At 38.4% G+C, this 27,979-nt stretch overlaps 2 protein-coding genes across 3 annotated transcripts in view; both read right to left on the bottom strand.

Annotated features, from left to right (window-relative positions):
* Positions 1-27,979, bottom strand: part of LOC311280577 (zona pellucida sperm-binding protein 3-like) — a 213,791-nt gene that overhangs the window by 8,514 nt on the left and 177,298 nt on the right. The window lies entirely within an intron of this gene.
* The window catches only part of ptpn21 (protein tyrosine phosphatase non-receptor type 21), a 39,449-nt gene continuing 11,764 nt past the window's right edge, over positions 295-27,979 (bottom strand). Inside the window, exons 8-21 of one of the 2 annotated variants that reach the window (XM_084393002.1) lie at positions 26,449-26,537; positions 24,909-24,996; positions 24,431-24,510; positions 23,709-23,816; positions 18,804-18,864; positions 18,350-18,428; positions 16,326-17,209; positions 14,192-14,743; positions 12,032-12,166; positions 9,365-9,583; positions 8,622-8,750; positions 5,867-6,101; positions 5,371-5,531; positions 295-1,909 (exon numbers count right to left, since the gene is read on the bottom strand). In XM_084393002.1, the coding sequence (XP_084249128.1) occupies positions 1,781-1,909; positions 5,371-5,531; positions 5,867-6,101; positions 8,622-8,750; positions 9,365-9,583; positions 12,032-12,166; positions 14,192-14,743; positions 16,326-17,209; positions 18,350-18,428; positions 18,804-18,864; positions 23,709-23,816; positions 24,431-24,510; positions 24,909-24,996; positions 26,449-26,537 (2,949 nt within the window). In that variant the 3' untranslated portion in view covers positions 295-1,780. The remainder of the gene's footprint in view (positions 1,910-5,370; positions 5,532-5,866; positions 6,102-8,621; positions 8,751-9,364; positions 9,584-12,031; positions 12,167-14,191; positions 14,744-16,325; positions 17,210-18,349; positions 18,429-18,803; positions 18,865-23,708; positions 23,817-24,430; positions 24,511-24,908; positions 24,997-26,448; positions 26,538-27,979) is intronic. The other variant, XM_084393003.1, reaches the window with a different exon arrangement.

Raw genomic sequence — 27,979 nt, 5'->3', positions numbered from 1 at the left:
GGATTCAAGCCATCGTGCAGATATGTTCAGATCAATTGAACTGTTAAACGTATTAGTTCATTCACGATTTGAAGTGATATTCAGAATTCAGATACATAATATACTGTGAAAAAAAGTGATTGTCCTTCACCAAAAAAAAAAAAAAAAAAAAAAAAAAAAAAGGACATTGCTGTTGTTTTACGCACCATTCAGAGCTTTAGAGTGAATTTCAGGTCATATTTCAGCCCAAAAATCTAAATAAAAAATATCATTATAACTATTTTATATTTTGCATGAAAAATAAAGCCTATTTTGGGACAATTAAACCTTTCAGCAATGGTGAAAAATCTCATTACTGGAATTCAGTAATTCATCAGGACACAATAAATTAAATTCAGCACAACAAATACTTTCAATTGCACTTACTTAAAATGCATTGGTTTTTTTTTAAACCTTTGTGAAGTGAAATATGACCTGGATATTTTCTGTGAAATTCACTTATGGCAAAATTTGCCCAAAAAAAAAAAAAAAACTTTCAATAAACCGTCATAATGAATCTGTGGACTCGCATGAAGTCTTGGTTTGAATGGGTGTGTAACAGCATCATTACGGTGGAAAGTAGCATCAATCAGCGCTGCTATAATAATGAACGATTATAAGACCTGATTGCAATGTGAATTAAAACGCCAAGGGCCGACATGATTTGATATGGCACATTGTTCTTGGTTAATGCAGTTTCACAGTGTTTTAAGACTTTAAGATAAGAGAAGTAAATGAACTCAATATGCTGAAAATTCTTTGGTAAACCATCATAGCTGGTGTGTGTGTGTGTGTACAATATACCCAACACTTTTGTTCACTCCAATCCACGAGTCAAGTCTGTGACGCTCTTTGGTGCGTCGGGTTACTGAATGCTGAGTGGCTGAAAGAGCTGGAAAAATACAAAAACATCCCTAATGCAAAGAGAAAGCCTTTCTGATTATGATACGTAGAATACATTTGAGAGTTTTCATATACAATTGTAATACATATTGTAAATTATTTATAGGTTGCGTCTGCGGACAGAAAATAAACCCTCCCGTCGTCTTTGGCTGCATTCGAACTCGAGATGCGTCTGATCAGTGAAACCCATTCGCAGAGTGACACGCTCATGACCAAAATCTCAAGAAACAGCTTTAACACTGGACGTGAAACTCCCGGAGTCCTGTAACATCCATCCCATGATGCAACAAGGTGAATCTCATGAAAACAAACAAGTCGTTTTATTTAGCGTATAGAAAAGCACTTTTTTTTTGTGTTTGTGTACATTTTGCCTTTACTTTCATGAACTTTGCATTGTCCATCGTATTAATATTTTTGGGGCTTTTCGTGAGATTCACCCGATCATTTGTACTGAAGTGAAATCCACACACGTCTTTAAACACCGTGTCTGCCGTTTTCGTTTTGGCGTGCTAAACCTTCATGCGTAAACTAGTAAAATCCACGAGGAACCCGGTATAAAAGAACCACTGCAGTTCAGCGCATCATATTAAATAACAGCTGCGTCATTCGCGTCTATGTACAGCAAAATAAAAGTGCTGGGACTGGCGTCCGCGATCACGTGTAAAAGCCCACAGGGGAATCTGTGAATAATACTGGATAAAGAGAGCGCGGGCGCAGTGTCCTTCATACTTGCCCCGTCACTAATACTGTGAGGAAGCGAAGCCGCGCCGGCGCCGGTCCGATGCGATGCGATGCGTTCACGGCTCCGGCGGACTGAGAGGTCGTGAGAGGGCTCATGGGACGTGAGCCAGCGCTGGTCTCAGATCAGTCTGGAGTTTCTCAGGAACTGAATGAGCACTTTGTAGATGAAGGTGTACTGTGAGAGCGTCTGCACCATCATCATGCGTTGCTGTCGCAGCAAAGTCAGAACAGTCGGGACGTCCAGCATCTGTTCGGGAACAACCACGCATCGTCAGACCTCACCTTTACATTCTGAATCTCAACCATGTTTTAGAATATTAGATAAATAGGCAAAGCAATATATATATAAAATTTCATATGCAATGGAAATTCAAAGGGCTGTACATAAAATTATACATATAAAAAGGCACAAATACGAATACGATCAAAAGTAAAAGATATACAATTGAATTTAATTAAATAACATCTACTTAAATAACATTTACTATTAGAATAATTCAAAAAAGTATTAAATATGAATAACTTTAGTTTTGAACTCGTGTCTTGTAACATGAATCTGTTTTTGCACTGATATTAGACTGATTTATTTATTTGAAACATCATTTACACAAATCATTCAAGTATTGTATATAGAAGAGAAGATAAGAGAAAAAAAAAGTGTTGGTATTAATGGATCAATATTAGAGATGCACCGATTGATCGGCTGGTGACCGGAATTGGCCGATTTTCACGTGATCGGCCATGACCGGCGACCGGCCGGTCAGTCTGACATATGCCGATTTTATGCCGGTCAAATGCACTCGGGCGCCGCATGATTAACCTTTTGAGAGGTATGGTCTCATATGGGATTTTTATTTCTGTGCCCCTGAGAGTAACGTTACGGTGCCACAATTAGAATGTTCAGTGACGTCGCATAACTGCCAGATTCAAACTGTGCTTTCGCGCGTTGGCTGGCGCTGAGCCAGAGTCGGAAGCGTTCAGCCGCAGCGCTGTCATCACAACTAAGCAGTGTTTACTCTATTCTTCTCAGTTCACCGGCCACTTTATTGCATTTATTTCGGGAGAAACTGACGAATTCGCGTGCTTTAAATCCGACTAACAGGACAACATTGCGGCAACCATCTCATGTTATAGATCAAGATTATTTATAAAGGTTTTAAAACGACCAAACATACTCACTTACAGGATTTAAGAATCGGAATATCAGATAGGCTAGTTGATGACATGGTAAGCAAGTTTGTTATATTATAATATTTTGAATAAAAAAGGAAAAGCGAAATAAAAGCGACACATCTGTCATACAGTATTATTGTGGCTGCGGTGTATCGCGTGACGCGTCCCCATGGAAACATTAAAGGGAACGTTCACCTTGAAAAAACTCACTCTGGGGGGTGGGGGTGTCAGTTAGAATATTTTAAACTTACGCGTGAAAGGGTTAAAGAAAAGATCGAAAATAAATATTTGTGTGTGCTGTAAAGTGGTTAGAAATTTTTTTAATCGGAATCGGCTAAAATCGGTATCGGCAGGTCAAACTCAATGAAAAATCGGAAATCGGAATCGGCCTAGAAAATTGTAATCGGTGCATCTCTAATCAATATACAAACATTAAATGAATAAAAACATAAATAACATATATAAATATAAAATTAAACTATATCAATCATTTAATTCTAACATTTAATATTAAAGTTAAATAATTAATATTTTTTATGTATTATTATGCTGCGTTATTATGCTGCGTTCACACCAAACGTGAATAGCGCGTCAAATTCGCGCCTGCCGCGTCTAGTTATACGCTTGACCACTTTGTGTTAATTCGCGCGTCAAGAGCGAAATTGACGCGCGTAAAATCAAAAGTTTGAAATGAAATTTACGCGCGTCAGAGGCGAAATCCGGAGGCGAAAGTTTCGAAACCTGTTGGCGGCCATCTTTTTTAGATGTTTATCGAGCATTAGCAGTAGCATTAATCGAGAGAGTCACCGCTCGTATATGCTCTGGAGAGCAGAAACAGCTGCGTAGGAGACATCGTCGCTGTACTCGGGTCCACCAGACCCTCCGGAGGGTTTCAGGAGTTTCACAATTTGCTCCAGGAGGTAGGTTTGGTGGACCTAACGGTGAGGACGCTGACGAGGACAGCGTAGGCCGTATAAGCCTCGGCCTCGAGTGGTCGCTGCATGACGAGCCCGCGCTGTACATCCACCTAATCTGTCATTTATTTTTGTTTTGATAATAAATGGAGCCAGCCTCCAAAAGTGAAACCTGTCCTGTGATTTTTTTTTTTTTAAGTTTTTATACACTAAATTGTGTTTGTTGTCTTTACATTAGATTAATAAAGTTTCATATAATCTAGAATAGATATGGAATAAATAGCATTCAATAAAAAATGAGTATCTCTCATATTGAAATCGAGTTTTTATGTGAAAGATTTGCTTTGTTGTGCATTTTAGTCATATTACAAAATAATTTATTGAGGCCAAACATAAAATAACATTATAAACTGTGAGTTCACCACGTGACAGCAGCAAGCAGGCTCCTGATTGGTTAACGCGCCGCGAATTGACGCAGAAGTTCAGATTTTTCAACTCGGGCGGCAGACGCGAATTCGCGTCAAACGCGTGAATGCACAAATAGCACTAATAAAATCATTCGCGCATAACGCGCTAGACGCTCAATTCGCGCTATTCGCGCGAACTTGACGCGCGAATGAGGCGTATTCGCGTCTACCGCGCCGCCCTCTACGCCTCATTCGCGCCGCAGGAATTTTTTACGCGCGAAACGCGTCTTTGCATTGACTTAACATTGAAATCACTCGCGCCTGACGCGCTATTCGCGTTCGGTGTGAACGCACCATTAGGTTTAACAAGTGTTTTATGAATCTTGTTTTTGAACTGATATCAGACTGATTCATTCAGTTGCTACAAATTATTTACGTAAGAATGATTAAAATGTTGTATATAAAAAAGGTACAGAACTATGAAAATAAATTAAATTATTTGAATAATTACATTTAATTAAACAACATTTAATATTAAATTAAAATAATTAAAATTTAACAACATAATTAATTAATGTATATACATACTAATTTAAATACATTCTTAAATCATTAAATAATTTAATAATAAATTATTATTAATTTGAATTAATACGTTTTATTTGATTTGCAAATCCATGCATTTTTCAAAAACAATCTTTTTTTTTTTGCTAATAAAGATTTTTTTCTGTTGAACTTCCAGCAAAAGAAATCAATTTGTGATATATACCATTAACTTTATATTAAATTTCTCATACTGTGACAGGATTACAGTGCAACCCAATAAACTATATTTATGATCCCTAGGTCAAATTTTCATAATATTTTACAATGTTAACCGACGTCAATGTCTCAATGGCTGAATGATTGACCCCAGGTTACACAACAGCACCACAGTCTGTGCTTTCGTCATATTAAATCATGTGCCGTAAACTGTGACTAAGGTCTCAGTGTGGTTCAAACCTGTCCAGCCACATGCCTACATATGCAGAGAACGTCGTCATCTCTATTCCAAGCAACTATGCGTTTTGTAAGCTGAAGCAGAAGTGTAGCATTTCTTCCTGCCCTGATGCCTACGGGGGAGCAGTGTGTGTAGTTTACCCCGGTAACTGTGACCATTTCACCCTGAGATGCTCTGATTCTGTGATGCCACTGTAAGCACAGGACACATGTACCTCATTATGTTCCAGACAGGCGATCATGATCTCAGACAGAATGACCACACCAGTGCGTCCCACCCCTGCACTGCAGTGCACCAGAACCGGCAGGTTTGTGTTCTTTGGGTCGCTGGAGCTGTTGGTGTGTCGCCTCACGGACTGGATCTCCTCCAAGTACGCTAAGACACAGAAATAGAGCCGTTTAAAGAGACACGCCAGGATAAATCTCCTATTACAACATTCCTCACAGCAGAATTTAAACAATTCAAGAGAACACTTTCAATTTTCTTTCTGGTCTACTAACAGAGAAATGTATAATTTGTGATATGAAATATGAAAACTACAAACAAACTCATTTGCAGGTCCTAACACCACCTGTGATGTCTTGAGTGCCAAAAGCAGTGATGTTTGATCTGAAGAAAGCCTGTTATCTGTAGGCGCGTTTCCATCACAGATTTGTGCAAAACTTTTGCTTATCGCATCGTGTCTGGTTAGGACACGGTGTTATACTCACAAAGAAAGCCTTTAAAGTCCTCCGGGCAGCCGTGATCGGGCCAGTCTGTGTACTGCAGGTGCCAGACGGTTCGCTCCTGTCCTGTGAGGAGGTGTTTGATCTTCAGGCCCGTTGTGGCGTAGCACCCCGAGTCCGTGCGGAAGCGTGTGGTGATCTTAAATCGTCCATAAGTAACAGTGTTGTGGCGAGAACCCAGACGAGGCCAATAGCGGAAACTCTTCTCACGACCTCCTTCCTGCAGGTCAGGAAACAAAACAAGCCAGTTTGAGGATGCAAAGATTCAGAGTGTTTTATTTAGTGCCATGTCAGCATTCAAAGCTAATTTCATGGCAGAAATTCAATTACAAAAATACAAATATCATATAATATCATATAAATACAATAAAAAAACAAACAAACAAACAAACAAAAACAGCAAAGATTTTTTTAATTACCATATGATACAAAAAATCCAAAACCTTTTCAGGCATAATCTTACTAAATAAGTCCTTAAGCATAAAAGAGCGTTCTACTTGTATTAAGTCCAGGACAATCTAATAAAATATGTTTAACAGTTTGGGGAATCTTACAAAACATGCATAAAGTTGGGTCTTCTTCACCTTTAAAGCTAGAATATGCAAGAATTTTTTGCCGCTAGAGGGCGCTACATTCCAAACAACAACAACGGCGTAGCTTGATGACGATGTGAAGGAGCGTGGAATGATGGGAACTGTTGTTTTCAACTCCACCGTGGATGTAAATCAGTCAGACGGGAATCGAAAAATCATGTTCATGGATGAGGCTAAGTTCTTTTTTTTATAAATGTTGCGTTTAATGACATGCTTTTTGTGGCGAGGGCGGTCTGTAATGGGAGAGAGAAGAGACGAGCGGGACGCAAGTAGGTCAAGTGCAAATGACGAACACCTGTGTCTTCTTGCAGTGATCGGCGTGGAGAGACCGCTTATAAGCCGCGCGCTGGAACGAGAGAGAGACTGAAGAGAAAATTGGACGCAGAGAAAGAAAACCGGTGGATCCGAGCTCTCATTTTTGAACTGTTTTGTGCCGTCGCGGTTGCCATGGTGAATGCGCGTTGTGCACGACTTTTGTTTGTTTTGTTTTATTTTAATAAAGTATGAGTCGCAGTCACGCCGACCCCTGTCTTCTTCCTTCCTGACTCTTGAACCTCATCACACTTTTATTTCATTCAAATGAATTAACCGCAAGAAAAGTAAGGTTTAATACTACATTGGTTATCATGGATGTTACTGTGTGTTGAATTCATTGTTGTGATAACGCTGCGCAGTTTTACGTGTTCTAAACAAATGTTGTAAAAGTACATTCGAACATACCCACATCATTTGCCAAAATACTGATTAATCTTTATGTATAACACATGCTATATTTATTTACATGGCCATAAACACCAGACGTGATAAACAATGTCAATAAACTAAACACAAATCTAAAGCAATAATACTTCCCTTACATAAACATAACTATTACCGAATGCTACATTTGAATATAAAATTAAGCATGCTTTGTCGACAGAAACAGCTAAAATAGGTAAAGAATAATTGTGTTCCATAACGACAGCAGGAAACAAGCTAACGTTTGTTGCTTGATAGACGCTACAACTACAACTTCCGCATTTGTCCAGGACTCCACGCAGTACGAGCGGAAACCGAGGGTAACGCGGATATGACGCAATTGACTGGCGACTCCCAGCTCCCCCCTGCTCTAACGCCCCGTTTCCTTGGTTAAAATCGCAACTTTCTCACGATTTAAAAATAGTTGGAAAAATTTGGGATATTGTAAGTAATAAACTTAACAAAATGTATAACACTGGCCTTGAGATTATGGGATATTTTAATGCAAAATTCTTACATATTGTACCTTTAAGCATAAAAGCATGGGTCAAACTTGTATGACAGGATGCACAGATTTAATAAGGCAAAACACATCAGTTTGAAGAGTGACACTGTAAATGACAAATATGGCTTCATTTTAATCGATTCTCATTTTGATGACGCAAAATCCCAAGAAACATTATTTTAGTCCATGCTGTTTTCAGTTGATGCGTGTCGTGAATAAATATTATTTGTAAATTGTAGAACTGAAAAATTGTATTTGTGAATTGCCATCCAATAAACTGCAAGCTTTGTGACTTTTAATATATAAAAATGTACTGAAATGAATCCTCATGTAATCGCTCGATCAGTGTTTCAACCGCGGAAGGAAGGATAAATCAGCTTGAGAACAATGTCACGTAATTTACATTTTACTGCAGGAAAGCCATTCAATGTCCATAACCTCGATAGTCAGCTAAACTCAGAATATAATATCATTATATTTTTACTTAATATGTTCTTTAATATTTAATGTATGTTTGAATGAATCCATCATTATGACAGGCACTGCTTAACAAATTGGAGTAAAAACTATTACATCATTAAAAATTACTATTGTAAAGTTATTATTATAAAAACTACCTTATATATGCAATTTAAATGCATCTACACAAATCAATTTTATCCTTTAATATTACAGTAATGTACTAGCTGACAGGATTCCCTGTATGGTTTTCAGAATATATAAAATATATATATATATATTTTCTTTATATTGATATCTAATCAAATCAGGATTGGAATTGAAACAAATTGCAATCTTGTGAATTGAAATCAAATCATGACATTTGTGTCAGTACCCAGAGACCTAAAGTAATAACAACCAACATTTCCTTTCCGTGCATGCAGAGATATGTTTTAATGTTCACCTCCTCCGCTGTGACCATGCCGATGATGGCAACTCCTTGTTCCCAAACCATTTGCCAGAAGTCTTGGCAGGTGCTGGAAAGCGGACCCTGAGATGCGATATAGCTCCACTCTTTACCTCTGACCGTAACCTGGTGAACACAATCACAATATGAAGGCTGATTAATCTGATATAAATCAACGCATAAATAAAATATAGCTGCAAGCATCAATTATTGGGGTCCGAGCACTTTAAGACCTCCAAGTGCATGCATAAAAATATAGGCTATGCATAATTTAGCAAGCCTGAACGAACCTAAATCTAAGCTATTTCAGGTAATTTACAATAGAAATGTAGCATTTTAACATTCATAACTGTTATATGCCTGATCGCCATAAAGTTTTGAATGCTCCTTAGACTAAGTGTTGTCCATTTTTGTTTTGATCACTGTAGCGCCACCATGTGGCCAATCAGGGCAAGACGATTGTTTCACCAACCTTTTAAACCAGTTTCAGATCCCTATGATTACAGTTTGATCTGCACAATCAGTTCTAGGGCATAATAACAATAATTATTTTATTTTTTTACAAACCAGCAGGGTTTCAGCAGTTTGTGCTTAGACTTTGAGGGTTGGTAGTACGTCATTAAGATCTCTAGTATTATGGTTTGTATTATAAAAATTCGTATGAAATCAGCAGGGTTGAACTCCTAAAATTAAACACAATGTCCTGAAGCATCGATGCATAATGTCCATGGACAGCTCACCCTGATGTGCGAGGCGTTGATGTAGCCCGTGTTGTTCTCTTTGGTGGGCACCAGCTCCACACGCGTGTCGTCGTACGGCAGGACATCCTGGAAGCGGTTCCTGTCGCTGTTCTCGGGCATCTGAGCGATAGTGCACTCACAGTTGGGCCGCTTTTTGTGCACCTGCTCGTACTCGGTGAACACCATCCCCTGCTCCATTCGCTGCTCCAGGATCTTACACTGCAGGAAACACACAGGACGTGAGCGTGGTGTCACACAGCATGCTAACAGCGAGTAATGATGTATGACAAAATGAAACGCACTCTCAAAATTCCCCACTCAATAAGTATTTTAGTTGCTATACCATTGAACATTGCCCTCAACAGAACTGCTAGTTGATGACTTCACTATCAATGTGTATAAACTATAAAAGGAATAACATTTTAATTTAAGGGCATAGTGACATCACAAACCCCAGAATTTACATAAACCCCGCCCCGGAAAACACGATTTATAGATTTTTCATGACAGAATATGCTACTCAATGACTAGAAGATAGTCAACTCCACATCAGCAACATCAATTCATCAACTAACCCATTCAGAAATGTCCTGTTGCTCTACATGTTGTCACGAGTCTCTCCATCATTGTCTGACTCCGGTTTGAACATAAAAGGCTAAAAGATTTTGAACTTTTCAGTGCAGTGTGTGAGGTAAAAGGACACAAGCCGTTGAAGCTCCGCCCCCTGTGCCGGGAGCAGCAGCTCATTTGCATTTAAAGGGACAGACACAAAAACGGTGCGTTTTTGCTCACTCTCAAAAAGTGACAATTTTAACATGCGATATACAAATATCTGTGGGGTATTTTGAGCTAAAACTTCACATACACACTCTGGGGACATCAGAGACTTATTTTACATCTTGTGAAAAGCACATTATAGCACCCCTTTAAGCCAGTAAATTAAGATAGTTGATATATATCGTTATCAGCTTTTGTGGAGGTAGATTCATCTCTCGTCTCTGAGAGAATGTGCAACAGACGGCAAAATCTCGGCCAGTTTTTGCTTTCACTTTTACTTTCAGAGAATAAAGAGCATTTTTACGTGCACATTCTTTACCCGGTTATGCTGGATAAGCCGACAGTGCATGTGATCATGTAAGTGCGTTAACCTGTTTTTCTAGTCATAAACGGCTTACGAATAAACCGATAGATTTTTGCCCTTCACCCTGATTTCTCCCGGCATGTAAACACATTAACCTGCGTTCTTTGAGGTTATTGAAGTGTGCTGACAGGCTATATAACAGGAGAGCATTCTTACTGTGAAATTGAGCGCATCCAGACAGAGCGAGCTTTTCACGCTAGCTATAGGGAGGAGGAAATATATCGCAAACTAAATTATAAAAACGTTATCTCGTGCAGAAGTACAGTCAAAATGCTGCATCTGTAACGGCATGAGAGGATATTATGTGTCCCGCTGACATTTCATCTCATTTCTATTTATCTCGAACAAACAACAAAACAAAATTTAAAAAATTTTAAGTCAGAATTTAATAAAAAAATAAAAAAATAAAAGGATTAGTTAGAGAAGGAGCAGGCGGAAGCAAATAGCTTATTTAATCCTGCCCCTTATTTCACAAAATAATATTATTATAACTTAGATATGCAAATACCGCATATAATAATCTTTCAGGTCTTACAATAACTTACAACAATACCTTTAAATTACAAATCCATTCCTGCGTTTAGGTCTATTAATTTCTGTATTGGTCAAGTAATGATTTCTTTAATCTATTTTTGAATTGAATGATATTATGGCTCTGCTTGATGTTATTGTTCAGTCCGTTCCATAAGGTGACCCCACAAACCGAAACACACAGTAGTTCGCACAAGAGGTTGTCTGAACACACAACGTCCTCTTAAAATGATATCCCCCGTCTCTTTCATGAAACATCTCACGTATGTTACAAGGCAAGTTATTTTCTTTAACTTTAAACATAAATCGTGCAGTTTTGAATGTAACAATGTCCATAAATTTCAACAAATGTGAATTAAAAATGTTAAAATACTCTTCAGTTTTTAATGCTTTATTTAATATCACATCAGACATAATAAATGGAATACTCAGAGTCAGATACACTAATTATTAGGTTATTAATGTTTATACCTCACTACCAGGAAATAATCTGATTTATTAATAAACACTCCTTCCTTGCTTGCAAAATAGAAAAAGAGGTTACACTTTATTTTAAGGTGTCATTGTTACAGTGTAATTATATATTTAAGTACTGAGTAATATTAAGCAACTACATGTACTTACTATAGGGTTAGGGTAGGATTAGGGTTAGTTGCAAATGTAATTATGCATAATTTATTGTTATTACTATGGTAAGTACATGTAACATATGTAACAAGGACACTGTAAAATAAAGTGTTACTGAAAAAGATTATAATTTTCCGTGATTATTAAAAAGTAGTAAACAAGTCAAGTCACCTTCATTTATCTAGCGCTTTCAACAATATAGACTGTTTCAAAGCAGCTTTACAGTGATAATAGGAAGTTACAGTAACAGAGATTGTTTTGGCTTTACAGCAGCTCTAGAGCTAAAGTCAGTTTGCAATAATAAGCAAATTAATGAGTAAATAAGTAAGCAGTCCACCTCCAGCACTCAAACCGAAAGCAGAACTTACCCGCTCATCATTAGACGCGTTCTCTGGGTCGTCCTTCCCTTCATCGGGCAGTGGCATTCTGGACAGAGTCAGGCCGTTTAGAGCCGCCAGCTTCAGGGGTCCCACCTTCTTGACCTCCGAGCGTTTCTTCATACCCTTCATACCCGGAGAGAGCGATGGAGAGAGCGAGAGAGGAAAACAGAGTCTGAGGATCGGGATCTGAGACACAGCTGTGGCTCTTTGGCAGAATGCAGCTTTTCAGGTCTAACAGCCTGTTGGGCCGCATTCTTCAAGTCATGCGTATAAAGTCACGTTTCTGTACAAACACCTATTCTACATGCTGACGAAATGAAAATAAAAGCCTCACCGGTCGGATCATACGCAATAACAAATCAGTTTGGATTTCCTTTATCAAATTACTCGAATTTATCTTTTTTATATCTGCAAATGAGATTAGAGATGCACTGATTGCAATTTTCTTGGTCAATTCTGATTCTGAAAAGTAAGTAAAAAGTCGGTAATAAAATAAGAACAAATAAACAAATTGCAAACAACAGCACAAATAAATGCAATAGAATAAAGAGAGATGTGAAATAAACACGCCGTTTTCAAGTATTTTCAAGTGGGTCTAATAGTAGGTTAGTATTCTGGTAAGAAATACTACAGAAATTAAAGTAATCAAATGTAAATATTAACACTGGATAGTTCTCAATGTAAATTTAAATTTAAGATTAATGCTTACAATTAAAGTTCCAAAAGTAATTCAGTCAAGAGCAGAGAGTGATTTTCTTTATCTTGTTATGTTTATATTTAACATTGTCTAATATTAGACTGCTGTCACTTTAAGAGTTAATGCACAGATCCAATATACTGTTACACAACACGCGTTATCTTTCTCAACTATTTACGTTCCAAAATTGAATGTTCAACTGAATACGCTCCAATACAGTCATTTTGACAATGTTTTCACCCGTTTAAGCGCAGTAAGCCACTCATTTTGGTACTTGCGACTCACAAGCGTCAAAATAGCGCCTCGTCTCGTTACTGTGAACATCTTGTGAGTTAAAGGGATACTTCACCGATTAGCATTAAGCTTTGTATCAGTAGAAACCTGGTAGTATTCTCGAATGACCGTGCTTCCCTCCCTCATGTCCCCCTGAGACCAGAGATTTCTCTATTGTGTGTCTGGAAAAAAACTCAGATGACGCAAAAATCGTCATTTAGCTCATCAGAGGCTCTTTTGTCCAGAGGCGAGAGACTCCAGCCAGGAGGAGGAGCTCGTTCCGCATGTGTTCAACCCGCCCATAGGGGGAATCTCACGATAAAACGCTGTCTTTTCAGTTTAGACTCAACTAGTAGCCTAGCTGTATCAGTTCTTCCGATACTGCCCTCTGTAACCGGTAGGCATGGCTTGGGAGTGGCCTCATAGGGCAGCGAAGCAAGTGCATTCTGGGAGTTGTTGTCTTTCATCCACATGAGCCAAAAATACATTTTCTGGCTTTTCTCAGTCTAGAAGGCCCCAACTTAAATTTCACATTTCTACTACATAAATGACCCAATTTAAATACACATTCATCTTTCCAGCGGTGAAATATCCCATTAAGTGTTGTAATGGGAATTTTACATTTTAGATGTATTTTTCACTTTCAGATGTGTGCAACTTGTGTTAACGTTGAACATTTATTTTTATTCATAAGCATTTAAAGAAATATAATCATATAAGCTTGCAGGAACAAAATGTTCAGGGTAGCAAAGAGACTATGTACTCAGTGACCTTTTGTGTACTCCAAGTGTGAAAAGTATGTGCGCAGCTTTGATAGAAATAGAGATAAGCAAAATGTGTGAAAAAGCTGCAGTTTCCTTTTAAGGTAACTAAGGCGATCTTTTGAGACAGACCAGGATGTGTTTTGTGTATATAAGCTGGCAAAAAGGAGAAGTCGGCGCGCTTCTCATATCAGACTCTGACTGATGTGTGAACAGCCTTTCTTGCAAGATCTGTTAACCTTTGAGATATCCTACTGTCTTACAATTATTGATTTGAAGTTGAGAAAAGAATTTCCACAACAGTGTACCGTCACACGCCCAACGATTAGCTTTTGATCAACACACAAACCTGTAGTTCCCTCAAGAAACCCCTGCTTTAAAAATTTTTGATTCAAATCTGCTCATTCGTGCACTTACTGCTGGCGGAAGGCCATCGATGTTCCTTCTCGCAGGTGGAACGTCAGAGACGGGTCTCTTAAAGAGGTCTCTCTTCTGTCTCAAGCGCCCGTGTCCGCTCAGATCCCCCTCTGAAACCGAGGGCATCATGTGTCCGGGCTCTCGAAGAGGGGGAAGCTGCCCCACATCCTCCGGTTTGCGGATGATCGGATGGGCCTGGTACGCGAGGGAGCCCGTCGGGACCGTGTCCATACCGTGGCTGAACGGATAAGCGGGCGGCTCTATGAGGGACCGTTCCAGCGGTGTCATGTGATGCTCAGGACCGCCCACAGCATCCTGAGACTGGGGTGTGTGACGCCCGCTGTCGTCTTCAAACTCTTCTTCCTCACCGCTGCTGTGCACCAACATCGTGGCGTCGGACAGGGATTTTTTGTGGCCGTAGAACACGTCCTCCTTGATGACCACGTCCTCAGGCTTCGGGACCTCCAGGACGACATTGATGTCGGAGCCAGATGCCGTAGGGGTCATCGCCTGGGCAACCGGGGGCGGAGTCTCGGCCGCTGATGCGGACACCTGGGTAGATGATGCAAAAAAATTAAAATTTTTAAATAAGAACACATTTATTCAAATATAGTTCAATTTAGAATCTTAGATTATTAATAACAATTAAATACAATCATTTTAAGCATTTGTAATTATGTACATTTATATTACTTATTGAGAATTGCTGTTGAAAACTATTTTAAATGGTATAGCGTCTCACTGAAGTAAAACGCATTAAATATCCATGAATTTTCTCAATCTTGAGTCTTAGATAATTATATAAGAATTAATTATGATTTATGCTTTTTATTGAAATATATAAATTATTAAGAATTTGTAAAATACTGCTTTTATGTGAATAACGACGTTACGTCATACAAAAGATGGAGATGCATGGGTAGCTGACGGATAAAATGATTAAATAAATTACCTCAAGTATAGTTCACATCCTGAACATGAAGATTGCTAGTAATTACATTATAATAACATTACATAAATATTAGGATTCTTATTTAATTTGATATTAAGAATTAGCAAACTGCTGTTGAAAATAGTTTAACCCCTTAAACCCGAAGTGTACCAGCGGAAGTAAAAAAAAAAAAGTTTTCATAATTTATGAAATACTTTTTTGTACTACGTACTGCAATGTGTCAAATACATCATACAGCTCAGATTGCCATGTGTCATATGTAATTTGAAAGGTCTCAATGAGTAGAATACAACAAGCATAAAATAGTATAAATAGTAGGGGTGTAACGGTTCACAAAATTCACGGTTTCGGTTCGATACGATACACTGATGTCACGGTTCGGTACGTTTTCGATACAGCAAAAAGAAAGAAATGCCAGCAGAAATTTCCTTGATTTGAATTTTTTTAATTAAAACTAACATCATAAAGTATGATGATTTTTTACTTTGAGCAATGATGGAGCTATACTTGACTCTTCTTAGGAGCATATAAAACAAAAACAGCTCCTTATAAAAAAAATTAAATGTAATATTGTAGTAGTTATATAAACAAAGGTTTATTTTATTTCAGATTAACATTTGAGGGCAGCAATTTTATTCATAATGTCGAAATAAAACCGACGTAACGTTACTTGAAAGCACAATGTTTCTTCCTGGTTTCCACGTCAGCGCTGTTTGATCCGTTAATAACGGAGAAATGTGAATGCTTCTCACTAGATCTCGCAGCGATGTTATTACTTCAGTGGCGAACTCAAATGCTTTCTGTACTGGATCTCTTAGCGCTGTGTGCGGTAACAGTGTCGCTTGATCAAGATCGGCTCGCGCTGCATTGGTTCAAACTGATAAACGGTCCGTGAAGCACAAAATATGAGTAGCGCAGTTTCGTTCCGCTTTCATTATGTTTGTCATTTGATGTTGGGTAATGTTGTGGTCGCGCCAGCGTCTCTTGCACTGAGCCGCGCGCCTACATTTGAAATAACGACATTTTGATCAGCAGGAAAAATGGTCCAACGAACCGTTCGGTTTGTAATGCGTACCGAACCGAAAGCCTCGTACCGAACGGTTCAATACGAATACGTGTATCGTTACACCCCTAATAAATAGCATAAATAGTTTTAAATGTGTATAACGTCACACTACTCACCTTCCTCTCCTTCAGCCTCATGTTCTCCAGTCCGTACGCCAGCCCGGCGATCTCGATGGAGTTGCGCTTGTGCATGTGAGGACGGCGAGGCGTGACGAGAGGCTCGCTCACCTCCTGCAGCGAGTGAGCCACCGGAAGACTGTCCTCCTGGAAGGTCTGCACTGAGTGATGCACGCGGCGAGTGATGAGATCCGGGTTACTGCTGCTGACGTACAGGTGACGGGACAGATCCGGGGTGCTGTTGGCGGGTCGAGGATGAGGGTAGGGATACGGTGGAGGCGGCCAGTAAACCTGATTCCTTATGATGTTGGGCGCCGGGTACTCTTGTGCCTGCTGGAGCTGGACGTTAGTGAGTTCGGGGACGCTGACGGCGCCCACCACGGGCCGTCTCTCGGTGGGATAGGGGTACGGAGAGGGACTGTGGAAGCTGTAGTTGAGGTGGAACGGATACTGGCCCGCTCCGTGCTCGCGGATCTCTGGTTGGCTGTAAACGAGCGGATCCGGTCGACTGTAGGCGTACGAGTTTCCGATGTTGAGGTTCCTCATGGAGTGGCTCTGGCGTTCGGAGGGCGGGATCATACCGAGGTTCTTCTGCCTCATGACGGTCTCGTAATCGGGCGTGGCGCGGTAGGACGGTGGGATTAGGGCGCTGTGTCGGTGGGAAGGCACGTAGTCTGGTCGCATGAGGTCACTTCCTGTGATGCTCGGGTTGGAGGACATGGGCGAGGGTTGCAGGTAATGCTGTGGGTTGTTGAGGGAGCTGGTGCTTTGGGCACTGTAAACACTGCCGTTACGGATCCTCCCGTTGTACTCGTGCGGAGAGCGGTCCAGACTGGTTTGGGAGTGGTAGTAAAAACCATTCTGGTTGTTGATGTAAAGATTATCTGAAGGAAAAGTAGAGTTTTTTTTTTTTTATAGTGAAAACAGTAGCTTTATTGGCATGACTAAGTAATGTAACATATCATTATTATACAGTATATTATTGTTATATGACTTTGAAGGGTTAGTTCACCCAAAAATGAAAATTCTGTCAGTAATTACTCGCCCTCATGTTGTTCAAACCCCGTACGACTTTTGTTCATCTTCAGAACACAAATTAAGATATTTTTGATGATATCTGAGAGCTGTCTCACTCCTTCATAGGCTGCTAGGTAATCGATACGTCAGAAAGTAGGCTCACTATTGGCCAGCGTCACACACATGACCAGCGTCGGCCAATAGCGAGCCTACGTTCTGACGTACAACCCAGAAGCGCTGCGCTGTTACACTACGTCAGCTCACTCAGAGAAACACAGAAGAAAATGAAGAGTTGATTAAAGTCGTTATTTTGGGGTTTTTTTGCACACAAAAAGTATTCTCGTCGCTTGATAAACTTAAGGTTGAGCCACTGTAGTCACTTGGACTATTTTAACGATGTCTTTACTAACTTTCTGGGCCGGCAGATGAAATTACATAGAGCCTATGAAGGAGTGAGACAGCTCTCAGATTTAATCAAAAATATCTTAATTTGTGTTGAAGATGAACAAAGGTCTTACGGGGTTGGAACAACATGAGGGCGAGTAATTACTGACAGAACTTTAATTTTTGGGTGAACTAACCCATTAAACTACGCAACAAATTAGAACATTTGTGAACAGCTATTACAGTACAAATATCTTAACTTTATTAAAATCAAGATGCATTAACTTGAGAAGCAGAATGATATTAAGTCTTGTTTTCCGTTTAAGCGTAAAGGAATAGTTAACTTAAAAAATAAAATTCTGTCATCATTTACACACATTCTTCAAAATATCGTCCTTTGTGTTCAGCAGAAGAAAGAAATTCATGCAGTTTTGAAACAACTTCAGGGAGAGTAAATGACAGAATTGTAATTTTTAAGTGAACTATTCTTATAAATCAATAAGAAAAGCCAGTGGGGTCAGAAAAAATAAACTTGTTTCTCTTTTAAATTAGTTTTTTTTTAAACCCCATTTACAATAAGGTTTAATAATAAGAACGGACAGAGCATTTTCGGCCTGTTTTACCTTGCGAAGACGTGTATGGTTCGGGGTAATGGCCGTTAAAGTGCATCTGAGGTGCCATCATGTAGGGTTGTGGTTTTGGCTGCATCATAAGATAAAACAAAAGCAGCATTATTCAGCAGGACACATTAAATCTGTCTCAAAACTAGTGAACTCCCTCAGACAGTGTATTTAGAGTCATATAGGCACACCGACAGCATGAACTGTTCCAAAGTTAGGCAGCATGATTATATTAAAAGTTGACTGTATACAGTTTCTTATGCTTATTAGATTATCATGATGCTCATTTCAGTTAGGATGCTGCCTTAAAAGAGAGCTCCTTATGAAGGATTTGCAATAAGAGCTACAGTAAACCACATGAGATCATGCAGAGCCCACAAACTCCAGAAAAATCCTACAGAACAAGCTCCATTGTAAAACTGTTGTGTAGTCCATGAATAACCGGTATAATGCTGACCAGAGACATTCTCGTGGAGGACCGTCGCCTCACTGGGTTTACAGGAGCGGGCTGAGTTTGTCTGTAATAAAACACAAGACAATAAAAGACCAGTTGAAATAAACCAGAGAGTAATAAAGTTCAAAGTTGTATTCCACACATACACAGCGGTTCACTATGGTAACAAAAAAAGTTTGGCACTGAATTAGCATTTTTGCATTGTGACATTTTCATGACAACTAAATATATTTTGCAATATTTTTTACATTGCAGCATCACTATGATGCTGTAATGCATGGAAGCTTGTTTCCGGCACAGAATAAAACATTTTAAAAGATAATTGCGACTATCTCACAATTGCGAGTTTACATCTCGCAACTCTGACTTTATTTCTCAGAATTGCGAGATATAAAGTCAGAATTGCGTGAAATAAAGTCGCAATTGCGTCTTATAAAGTCAGAATTCTGACTTTATATCACGCAATTCTGACTTTACAACACATAATTGCGAGTTTATATCACGCAATTCAGACATCTTTTCTCAGAATTGTGAGATATAAAGTCCAATTCTAAGGAATTTTTTTTTTTTTTTTACCTCAGAATAGTTTATATCTCACAATTCTGACTTTATAACACGCAACTGCGACTTCATATCATGCAATTCTGACTTTATATCTCCCAATTGCGTATTATAAAGTCAGAATTGTGAGATATAAACATGCAATTCTGAGAAAAAAAGTCAGAATTTCAAGTATATTTCTCGCAATTGCAAGTTTATATCTCATAATTCTGACTTTATAGCACGCAATTGCGACTTTATATTATGCAATTCTGACTTAACACACAATTGCGACTTTATATCAAGCAGTTCTGACTTTATAACCTGCAATTGCGACTTTATATCACGTAATTCTGAGATAAAAAGTCAGAATTGTGAGATTAAAAAGTCGCTACTACCTTTTTTATTTTTCACCCTGTGCCGGAAACAAGCTTCCATAGTAATGCAAAAATAGTGTGAAGTTAAATATTTATTAAAGATTGTAGTATTTGATTTAGACCTGGTTTCACAGACAGGCCTTAGATTAAAGGTATAGTTCACTTCAAAATGAAAATTCTGTCATCATTTACTCAAGTTGTTTCAAACCTGTGTGAGTTTCTGTCTTCTGCTGAACACAAAGGAAGATATTTTAAAGAATGTCAGTAACCAGACAGTTGATGGACCCCATTGACTTCCATAGTAGGGAAAAAATAAACAATGGAGGTCAATGGGGACCATCAACTGACATTCTTCATAACATCTTCCTTTGTGTTCAGCAGAAGGCAGAAATTCATACAGGTTTGCAACAACTTGAGGATGAGTAATGAGTAATAAGAAATCCTTTAAGCCAGGATTAGGCCTCAGTTCAATTAGGACATTTAAGTAGCTTTAATAAACGTGCCTTAGAAAAAAACAAAAAAAACATTACTGGTGTGAGACAAAACAATGCCACTGATATATTTTAAGATCGGTCAGTGCAAGTTAAAACAGCTCAAACATGCATTTTAGTCTGGGACTAGACTAGACTAAAGCCTTGTCTGTGAAACCAGGGGTTAGTGTCTATAATTCATCTTGATTTAAATGAAAAATAAAGTTCAGAAAAAGGTAGTTATCAGGAATTCCCCGTCACTCTGTAGCCCATGAGAAGTAGGGCTGGGACCATACACATCTCTCCCGATTTGATACTATCATATCCTATAAGATATGTATTGCGATTTTTTTTTTTTAATTGCGATTCTCCAAGTATTGCGATTCGATATTGCAATTAACACTAGACCATCGGGAAAAGTTAAATCATGCACTTATACAGACTGTACATGATGTACACGATGAGTCTTATTTACAAAGACAAATCATCACATCTTTCTGACTTTCATTTCAGAAGCATCATACAATACTACACTCTCTTGAATAAATGATTCAATAAATACATTTTTTAACAGTCACTTGTAATCGACAAATGCGTTACTTTAAGCACCAAGTTTCTATCAAAAGCTGATTTTGATCGCTATCGTAGACATCAGTGTTCATATTTGAACTTTAAACTTTTATCCAAGTACTTCTATGATAATTTTAACTATTGCATCACAGAAATAATGATACTATGAGGTTGAAAAGACTATTTGTGAAGCTGTTTCATGTTTAATAGACAGACGAATTGAAAGATCGAGTGTGTGTTTGAATGGAGATCACAGTGTTTAAAAGATGAATCGTGCAGCTCTATTGTCTTATCTCTCTCTTATATATATGAGTAGCGCGACGGCTTTTCAGTGTCACGTCTCTTCCACGCGAACACTTGGGATATTACGTCACTCAAAGCGTAACTCGCCAAAATGCAACCTAGGGTCTTTTTGTGAATCTACTCGAGGCAAACTTTCGTTTAAAAGCATAATTAGGATGGAAACGCCACTTAAGTTTGACCGTATTTTCGTTTTCGGGTCAAATTGCCTTTTGAATGGGAGTGCTTGGGGCACGACTGTGATAGCATCAAAAATCGCTATTTTTAAAGCACTAAGGAGGCTCGACACAACATGAAACTGTGCTGGAAGTCTCACCAGGGGCTCTACACATGAACTCCAGCATTGAGAACATTGTTTGTGTACACAGAGTTTACTAAAATTAACGATTTTGTTTCCGTCCGCCGGCATTTTGTCAGTCAAAAATAGTCGATCTCCGAATGCAACGTAACATGAGGAGAGGAAAGATGGAAAGCTCCCAAAGCTTAGTTCCATATAAATTCACGGATAATTTGTTGTTTTGTCGTTAGTGAAAATCAATATTGACCTTGTATTTGAAAAAGGATCCTCATATAAGAAGCAATACTAAAATTCAGAGTCAGTTCATTCGCATTCGGAGATCGACTATTTTTTGACTGTCAAAATGCCGGCGGACGGAAACAAAATCGTTAATTTTAGTAAACTCTGTGTACACAAACAATGTTCTCAATGCTGGAGTTCATGTGTAGAGCCCCTGGTGAGACTTCCAGCACAGTTTCATGTTGTGTCGAGCCTTCTTAGTGTTTTAAAAATAGCGATTTTGATGCTATCACAGTCGTGCCCCAAGCACTCCCATTCAAAAGGCAGTTTGACCCGAAAACGAAAATACGGTCAAACTTAAAAGTGGCGTTTCCATCCTAATTATGCTTTTAAACGAAAGTTTGACTCGGGTAGATTCACAAAAAGACCCTAGGATGCATTTTGGCGAGAGTTACGCTTCAACACTCATAGACAATGACACATTTCATCCTCTGTTGGAACGAAAGTGGATAACTTCTGTCAACCTCATCTACAAGCAAGGACAAAAATAAAGCAATTGAATTTGAATTTATATCGACTCTGGAATAATAATCAGGGGTGCAAACACATGTATGGTCAAAAAAGAGAGAGGTAATCGAAGCCCTCGTCCCGCGGCAAATATCCAGATACTACATTGCCACCATCCCCAACCCACCCCTATAGGCACACAGAGTCAAATGAAATTTAGAAAAACTATCTTGCACTTCTTCTTGCTTTACTGCTACTTCCTGAAAACAATTTCACCTGATGATTTGAATAGCTCTTTTTGTAAAGAATTAATAATTCTAGGATGATTGGGGTAATTGTGTAGGGTAGGCCTAGTGCATCTGCATAGAAACTAATAAACAAAATACAAATATAAATACAATAAAACACAAATACACGAGAAATAAAGCAGTACTTTATGTTTTTCAGGTAAATAAACTGTATTAAGTATTAATACAGTTTATCTTTTGACAAAACGTGATTAAGCTCTTTCTCTTTTGTTGTTTGATTAACTTTGGTGACACAAACAGCTGCAGGTATATTGGGTGCTGTCCCTTTAAGACGAATGCACGTATCTAATACCGGTAATGACACGCATCCATTTTATTTTGACTGCGTTTACGGGGAAACTCGTTGAGACGGACACTGGCTTATTTTTTCGTGCACATGTCTGTTCAAACACAAATAGAAAAGAAAGAAAAGGGAATTCGGTGTTCACGAACTTCACGTGCTGTCTGCGACTGAGTGGCTCTGTGCGCCGACAGACCATCTACATTTGGATGTTAAACATAATATATATAGCCTGATACAGCAAAGACAACGTCGGCAGTATTGACGGCAAAATAGGCTACAGAATATTTCGTTCTGTAGGCCTATTGACAGGAGCAATATTTGAAAATCGATAATTAGGCCTATTTTTTAAATTACAATTATATATGCATTTGTCAAAACCGAGAGACTTTCAAGCATCAAAATGTAATTTATTAATATGTATTTGCGCCTTCTATTTTGTCTGAAAACTTCCAACACTCTTGCGTGTCGCGTGAAAAATAGGCGTCGGTTGCGGTTCTATTTCTAGCACGCGGTTTCGGCGCGGCTCGAGAAGTGTGTGTGTCACGCAGGCATTGTGCTCTAACACAAGCTCTAACCAGTTAACATGAGAGCCGACATAAAAACGGACACTCCACGCCACGCAGAGAGAAATGTGATGCAGCGGCAGATCCAGAGTGAGACAGAAACACTAGTGGTTCACGCTTGCGCACATACTGCTGGTTTGGCGCGCAGTGTTCTGATTCGCTTATTTCCTATTTACTTGTTGGTGGACGCAATCCAGAATTACTGTTGGTTAAATTATAATCAGACCCCCCCCCCCCCCCCCCCCCCCCTTAAAAAAAAACTCTTTGGATCTGCACGATTCACACAAGTCACCCAAACTGACGTGAAAAAAGCGGGAGGCGCCGAAAAGCGCGCTGTTTGCACCCCTGAATAATAAAAAAAACGATTTTAGAATCGTAAAAAAATAAATAAAATATTCGCGATAGCTAGGTGAATCGATTTTTTCTCCCAGCCCTAATGAGAAGGATCTGAGCAGTGATGCAGTAACGCTCACCCCTTGTCAGCAGGCACAGAGGGACGCGAGAGGGTTGGAAAGCGAGGAAATGAAAGAGAGAGAATGGACCTCTGGGAGCCCTCAGAGTTCGGGCCATCAGACAGCTCTCTGGAGACAGCAAACGGACAGCGGTGAAGCCACCGAGAGAAAGAGACACATAACTGCAGATGCACTGATTTAGCAGCCAATAAAAGCATGTTTTCAACATCGATAATATGTTTCTTGAGCATCAAAATCATCATATTAGAATGATTTCTGAAGGATCATGTGACACTGAAGACTGGAGTAATGATGCTGAAAAATCAGCTTTGATCACAGGAATAAATTACATTTTGCAATATATTCACTTAGAAAACAGCTATTTTAAATTTGTAAATTGTACAAATTGTACAAATTAATTAATTTTGATCAAATAAATGCAGCCTTGGTGAGCAGAAGAGAGACTTTCAAAAACATTAACCCCAAACTTGTGTATGGTAGTGTACATTGATTAAATGATTTCCTAAATTACGAAAAGTTTTCTTTTTACTGTTCCTATAATGCCGTCCCTGTTTCACATCCAACCAACAGAACCAATCTAAGTAATGAGTATTTAGTCACAACATTACAACAATTTTTTAGAGGAAAGAGACAAATGAAGGCTGTTTTTTTAATCGTATTGGCCAAAATCAGTGCACCCCACACAAAAACACACACACACCACAGAAAACACATAAACTTACAAACTGCTGTTGTTAACTTTGTAAAACTTGTGTCGCGCCAGCCACATTCTGCACACGTATTTGGACGTCTCCATGTCTTCCTGAAACAGAGCCAGAACATTTTTACTAAATCAAATCAGGCTAGGACATTGACTTATGAGTCCCAGGGCCTAAATGGGTGGCGTTCCTTAAAGGCCAGCTACAGATCTATTCATTAATATTCAATGGACATACACATGGGCATTATTGTGATACACTCTTAAAAATAAAGTTTCCAAAAAGCAGTTTGTTAAGAGCCTTTTTTCTTATTGTGAAGAACATTTTAAAAATGTAAAAAAATAAAATAATGTTTTTCCAACATAAAGAATCTTTTGTGCATTTGAAAGGTTTCATGGATGCTAAAGGTTCTCATCATAACTCCATGTTAATTAAGTCTTTCAGTTATTTCGGGCAAAGAAAAGCATCTGAACTGTCTGAGACGGTGCAGACGCAGACTTACGGTCTGGAACTGGATTGTGTCTTCTTTGTTGGCGAGCTCCAGGGCAAAGAAGGACTTATTATGAGTCATATTGTTAATGTCGTTCCACCTGTAGAAACAATGAAGAGCTCGAGTCAAGACACATGACAGCATTACACAACCTAAAAACACGATGCGATAAACAGCCTTTTGAGGACTAGGGCATTAGTGCACAAGTTACGGCCTATGGGCAACATCTGATATAAATCTCTATATTTAATCTATTTATTTTTTGCTCTGATAAAAGGGTGATTTGTTCCTCAATAAGAGAAACCAAAAATTTCAACCAGCCGTTGTTCATGAGAACAATCAGAAAAGAAAAAAAAAAAGAAAAGAAAAAGTAAAATACAGAAATACATCTAGTAACTAGTGTTGCTTTCGTCAACGAAAATTATGACTAAATATCATCGTCAACGAACCTTTATCACCTGACGAAAACGAGACGAGACGCAACGTACAATCAGTTACATTACAAACAGCCAAAAGAAAAGGGAAAATGGCTCATAATTTAAACATTTCTTCTTGTTACTACATTCTCCGCTAAATTTCCCAAGTAAAATGTCCTTGTAACTGTTATACTCCTCCAACAAACACATATTTCCCGCTGGGGTAAACTGCACTGAGCGGTTGAATGCGCTTACTCGATCCGCCATGTTTTTTTGTTTTGAAAAGTGTCTTATTTTACCCAGAATGCATTGCAGTGTAGTCCTACTTAAGATAGTCAGAGTCTTAAGTGCTTTGTGCAACGGTCTGATTTAGATGTCTATCTGAAGTCTGACTATCTACTACATCTAAGCCATAGTCAAAGTCTATCTTTGTGAAACCGGCCCCCGATTATCAGCGAATTTAACAAAATTCCATTAGTTATTCCATATAGAAAGCTTGAATCGTCTACTTTTAAACAAAACGAAAAAAAAAAACCCGTGCCTACTCTCTGCTTATGATATTTATTTCAATGCTTTAAATGCATAATGTTTCTTTGACGGAATTGCTCAAAAAATTGCTTTTTTTTTTTTTTAATGCCACCGTCACAGCCCTAAATATAATAAGATAACCTTGTTTGAAATACTATATTGGCTGGGTTAAATAGAATTGCATTACTAAAAAGAGACTAAAATAATACAATTTTCATTGACTGAAACTAGACTAAAATGTCATCAGTTTTCGTCGACTAAAACTAGAAGAAAATAGTCATGGATAATTCTGACTAAAATAAGACTAAAATGCTCAGACTTTTAGTCGCCTGAAACTTGACTAGACAAAAAAAAAAAAAAAAAGAGTATGAAAGTGAAACTAAAATGACAGCTTGACACAAAGACTAGACTAAAACTACAATTAAAACAGGCCGCCAAAAACAACACTACTGGTTACAGTAATCAAGGAATTTTTTGCACACATTGTTTCACTACATTACCACAAGTAAGAGTATTCACTCATATGCAGCAATATAAAACATTGTAATTAACAGCAATATTTACCCTACATAATATTTTGCACTAAAAATAAATACATGCACACGTACCGAAACATGAGAGGTGCTTTCCCATTTTTGTGCTTGACAAAAATCCCGTCCTGACAAGAGCCGATAATCACATCTGTGCTCTGAGTGTCCTGTTCAGACACACGGAAGGAGCTTATAATACAGTAGCATTCAATATCTATTCATTTAAATGGCTGTCAATCGCTTAAAATGATTATTAACCATTCTTTGTTTTGTAATTGATGCAATTCATCAATTTTGTGTGAAGAAAAACTTAAGCCTGGTGTCTTAGAAAAATCTACCATATCTTTCTTGACAAGCAGATTTATATCAAAAGTGGAACATTTCGGGGTAGTTTTAAATCAATAATATTAAGTATGAGTAATAGTGTTGTGATGCTTGACAAATACCACTAATAAATGTGTTCAGAAGTTTCCTTCTCCATCATTTACTGTTAAATTAAACTGTGTTTCTGCATTAAACGTAATTCATTTCTTAAAGGGATAGTCTCTGTCATCATTTACTCATCCTCATGTTGTTCCAAACCCATAAGACACACAAAATAAGATATTTTTTAATAAAATCTGAGAGATTTATGTCCATCCTTTGAAAGTCTATTCACCCAAAACGTTCATAAGATCTTACAATAAATCCATATCAAGCAGTTTAATCCAAGTCTTCTGAAGAGACGCAATCGCTTTATGATGAACATTTAATTTAAACTTTTATTCACTCAGTGAACAACATACATAATGCATTAAAATTTGGAAGCTCAAGCATGAGAACCAATGAGGTTCATTCTCGTGTTACATCTGTTCATCATATAAAGCGATCGTGTCTCTTCAGAAAACCTGTATTAACCCCGCTCCATTCATATGGATTTACTTTATATGTCAAAGCTGCTTTGAAAATGGGAATTGTATAAAGCGCTGTTATAAATAAAGGTTACTTGATTTGACAATCTCTTTATGGACGTTTTGAAGCGTCAGAGTTTTGGGTGAACAGACTTTCAATGGAGGGACAGAAATCTCTCAGATTCAATTGAAAAGTATCTTGATTTGTGTTTTGAAGATGAATGAAAGTCTTACACCGTGTCCTAACTACACGCGACGCGCGATAAGTTATCTTTTCCATGTTAATCAGAGTGTTTGTCCTAACCAGCCGCGACGGCGAAACGCGGCGATTCTGTTTCAGAAACGGTTTCTATTTTTCTGCGACGTCACGCTGGAACAACAAACACAAAGTGTGGCGATGATAATCTCAGGCACTGTTCATGTGCTTTATTTAATGTTAAAAGCGTGTAATGTGACGTTGAATAGGCCTTTATCGCATCACAATAGAGCGCCGGAAGTAGCCGCGAAAAATTGCTGAAGCAGTGTACTGCGTCTTCCGGTTATTGCGTTCACCATGACTGCCTGTTAATTATCACTGGACTACTTCGCTCTCGCATCTCCCAAAAGTTTATTTTTGTTTTCTTGATTCCATTTTAATGGTTTAATTAAATTGTTATAACCAATTATTTAAAATGTAATGATTTTAGCACAACTTTATTCAAAGGTTAAACCAAACTTTT

This window comes from Rutilus rutilus, assembly GCF_951802725.1.
Source record: "Rutilus rutilus genome assembly, chromosome: 21".
Classification (NCBI taxonomy): Eukaryota; Metazoa; Chordata; class Actinopteri; order Cypriniformes; family Leuciscidae; genus Rutilus; species Rutilus rutilus.
This window is presented reverse-complemented; position numbering and strand designations above follow the sequence as displayed.